The sequence below is a fragment of the Cucumis melo genome, chromosome 4 (assembly GCF_025177605.1).
Source record: "Cucumis melo cultivar AY chromosome 4, USDA_Cmelo_AY_1.0, whole genome shotgun sequence".
Classification (NCBI taxonomy): domain Eukaryota; kingdom Viridiplantae; phylum Streptophyta; class Magnoliopsida; order Cucurbitales; family Cucurbitaceae; genus Cucumis; species Cucumis melo.
In genome coordinates, this window is record NC_066860.1 from 32,148,424 (window position 1) to 32,152,195 (window position 3,772).

Here is a 3,772-nt window from a genome sequence, read left to right on the forward strand (position 1 = left end):
ACAGAAAATAAAAAGGAAGGAAAAACAAAACAAAGAATTTGGTAAATCAATCATATGGAGGGAAGAAAAAAGAAAGGTTAGATTGAGCTCAATATCTAAATAAATTAATATAAATTCATCTTCTCAACTCTATTTTCAGAAAAAGAAAAATGGCCACTTCCATGCTATATAAGAAGATACGGCAGCTTCCACTTTCTCCCAACAAAACCTAGACATTTTTCTTTTCAATTTCACATCTAAAATTTAACCCCCCAAAAAAAGAAAAAACATTTAACAGGCTAACGAAATTTTAAGATAGTTTAGATTTGGTAATTTTCAATTTTTCTCTGTCCTTAGATCTTCCTGGCGGCTGTCGTGGACGGCGGAGCCGAGGCGGCGCCGTCATGAAGAAAATCAAGCAAAACAGAGCTCTTGCATTTTGGGCATTTGGGTTCATTCTCCGACAGCATCACGTACATTAGGCAACGAGGGCACCCCACCAGCACCATTGATGTTGCTTCTGGGCTGCTTGAATATCGTAAAGCCGCCCCACCGTCGTCCTGATTTAGCTCCGACGACACGCAAGAACTCGGAGGCGATGTGGGCGACACCGTCGCTGATCGGCTCGGCGATGACACCAATGGATGTGGTCGTGGCGGCGACAGGTTCAACTTCAACTCAAGCTTTAGAACACTTCCACTGCTTCTTCTGCTCATTGTCTCCTACTTTTTTTTTCTTTTTCCCTCCTCTGCTAAGTTAGAAAAAAAAATGGTTAATTAATTAGAACTAAACACACTCAAATTGAGCTAATTTATATGAGGGCAATGGAAGGAAAAAGGAAAAAGGGATTTCCTCCCCTGTTTTAGAAGGTTAAATAATAAGAATAAAAAAAAAAACAGAGGTTGAGCTAGAACTTGAATCTTGTAATGTCGTTTTCTCCATTTTCATATAATAGTCTACTTATGGGAAATTTTAAAATTTTAAAACTATATAAAGTTTAAAACTTTGGAAAGAAAGAGAAAACCCAATTCATAGATTTTCCATAAAAGAGCAATGGAGAAAGAAAAAAAAAAACAGAAGTTGAAAAAACTTTTGTAATATGCATTTGGATTGGAGATATATACCTTGGAAGTATTGAAAAATGAGAGGGCGGCGGTGATGGCGGCGGAAGAAGGCGGAGGAAGTTGAGAAAATGTTAAGTGAGTTTGTGGGAAACATAGGACTCCGGGGAATGGTTTATATAAGGAAACGAAGGTGGGAAAGTGGGAAGCAAAAGAAAAAGGTTTATTTTAATTTTTATTTTTATTATTATTCATTAATTTAGAGAGAGAGAATTTAATTTTGAGGAAATGGGTGGCAGAGAGTGTAAATTAATTTAAGGAGGGAGCAGAAAAATGAATTAATGTGGGAAATAAAAAAGAAATAATAATAATAATAATAATAATAATAAAGGAAAAAGTAATTACGGAATTATAAAAGAAAAGGGGGAAAGGGGAAAGGGTCCTTTGTTGTAATTTAATTTGAAAGAGTCGGTGTTTAAATTTGAAAGAGAGAGAATTTTATTTTATTGTAAATATTTTGGCTGCAGAAATGAAAGTTTGGGGACGGCTATTTATTTTATTTTTATTAAACTCCAAGAATTAGCTGCCTACATTCGGCGATACTTAAATGACTTTTTTTTTTTATTATTATTATTAATAATATCAAAACCAAACCTTTTTCTTTTACTCCCAAATTTAATGATAGACGCCAATTTCTTCTGATTAATTGGATTTCAAGATCTTTTCAATTTATATTCTTTTTCACATTAGTTGGGTTTCATTACTTTCTTCTTCTTTTTTTTTTCTCTTAATTATTGCGTCATTAACATGTAAAATTCCAAACTATAATAATAAGACCACTATATTTAATATTTATACTACATATTTTAATAAATGAGGAGTAGTAGTAGTAGGGATTACGATTTTTGTGAGGGATATATTATATACCTACTACCCCATATGGGTAATGAAATTGTGGATGGGGAATTTTGAATTTTCTTTTTCCTTCCTATTATTTTAGGGGACTACCGCAATGGATTTATTTTTCCCCTTTTTTTATTTTATTTTATTTTATTTTATTTTCAATTAAGATATTAGATATAATTTCTATCGTAGTATTTTAATGAAATGAAAACAATAAAAGTTTCAATTCAATTCAATTTTTAGTTCAACTCGTTTTAAATGTTTTATTAGGTTTAAGTCTAGTATTTTCTTTTTTTCCTTTTATCAATTCTCTCAAAATTAAAATTTATTGAAATTGATAAAATAATTAAAATAAATTTATTTAATAAATTAAACATAACATACGAATGTCTTCAAAATTTACTTTGTGAATGGTAATATGGAACATTAAGTTTATTAAAAAATCAATAATAAACGAGTCATAAGGACTAAATTGAATATTTGAAAATATAAAAACGGAAAGTAAACAAATTCTATTAATGTCAAATAAAAGAAGACTATTAAATACTATAAGTTTGTTGTGGAAGATGATTGTTGGTGTTTGGCCACAACCAAAGTGAGTCGTCCAAGGTGTTCGTTGCAAAAATGGGAGAGTCCTAGGTGGTATTCAACATAGTTGCACCTAAAAGTTCTTGAATAGGTGGTCACTAAAAGTGAGCATCAAAGTTATTCATTGAAGCTAGTAGCAGGAGGTGGTTGTCATTGAAATAAACACTAATGTTGTTGAGCTAGAATTTGGTTAAAGTTAGTTGAATAGGTAGTCATTGGAGGTGATCATTGAAATTGATTGCTAGAGGGTAGTCGTAATGTTAGTAATGATCATCATTGAACTAAGTGTTGAATGTGGTATTTGTCGGAGTTGAGCATTAGAGTAATCGTCAAAATTGGTTGTCAAAATTGGTTGATATTGAGTCAAATTATTAGAAACAATAGAGAGCACAGCATTTGGTTTTTTTAACTAGAGTTATTATTAGTTTTACGGTAGAAAACAAAAGTTAATTAAATAACTCTTTTTTTTATTATTATTATTATTATCTTAATGAAAGCCCCAAACATTGAATAAATTGTTTTACAGCCCACTCAACTCGCTTAGAGCTCTAAACATCTATTACTTTCTAAGCTTGTAAGACATACTTTTACACCGATAAACACGTTTATTTTTTTATCCAATTTTCATCGATATTTGAAAAAATTATGTTACACTTTGAAAGCTTTTATATATATATATATTAATTCAACTAAAGATATAAGTATCAAACCATGAAAAATTAGCATGAAAAAAGAGAAAAAACAAAAACAACATAGTTAATTAAATTTTCCGTCGACCTACCTTAATTCTTCCATATCCTTTGAATTTTGTTTTCGGTCAAAACGCCCATTTTTCCTTTAAAAAAAAAAAAAAAGAAAACTATTGTAGATTAAAATTATAATTTTTGGATCTACATTTCACAAAGCTTAAAAGGACTAAAATCTACCTACCACTATATAGCCCAACATATAAATCCTTTGCAAAAAAATTTCATTTCTTGTGTTTGACTTTTTCTCTTTTTCTTTTCCCTTGAAACAATTTTGGCAAGGAGAGCTGGAATTTAATTCCTTTGCAGGTAAAACACTTTCTTTATTTATTAATTTCCCACGATTTCTTCGTCATTTTCTTATGTGGTCTCATCTCTTTTTTCTTCTAGTTTACATCTTATCCATTACGCAAATGATAGAGCTGCATCCACACATCAATTATAATATCATAACAAAAATATAGCTATTACTGGTCCCAAATGGCCTAAGAGAGT

General features: G+C 30.7%; 1 protein-coding gene across 1 annotated transcript; it reads right to left on the reverse strand.

Annotated features, from left to right (window-relative positions):
* Window positions 1-332: 332 nt before the first annotated feature.
* On the reverse strand, window positions 333-695 carry LOC103486655 (protein GL2-INTERACTING REPRESSOR 1-like). The gene has a single exon (XM_008444669.3). It carries the CDS (start codon window positions 693-695, stop codon window positions 333-335), a length of 363 nt encoding a protein of 120 aa, XP_008442891.2.
* Window positions 696-3,772: the final 3,077 nt, after the last annotated feature.

Coding starts and splice junctions, on each gene's coding strand:
- LOC103486655 (XM_008444669.3), bottom strand. CDS start 695: ATGAGCAGAAGAAGCAGTGGAAGTGTTCTAAAGCTTGAGTTGAAGTTG.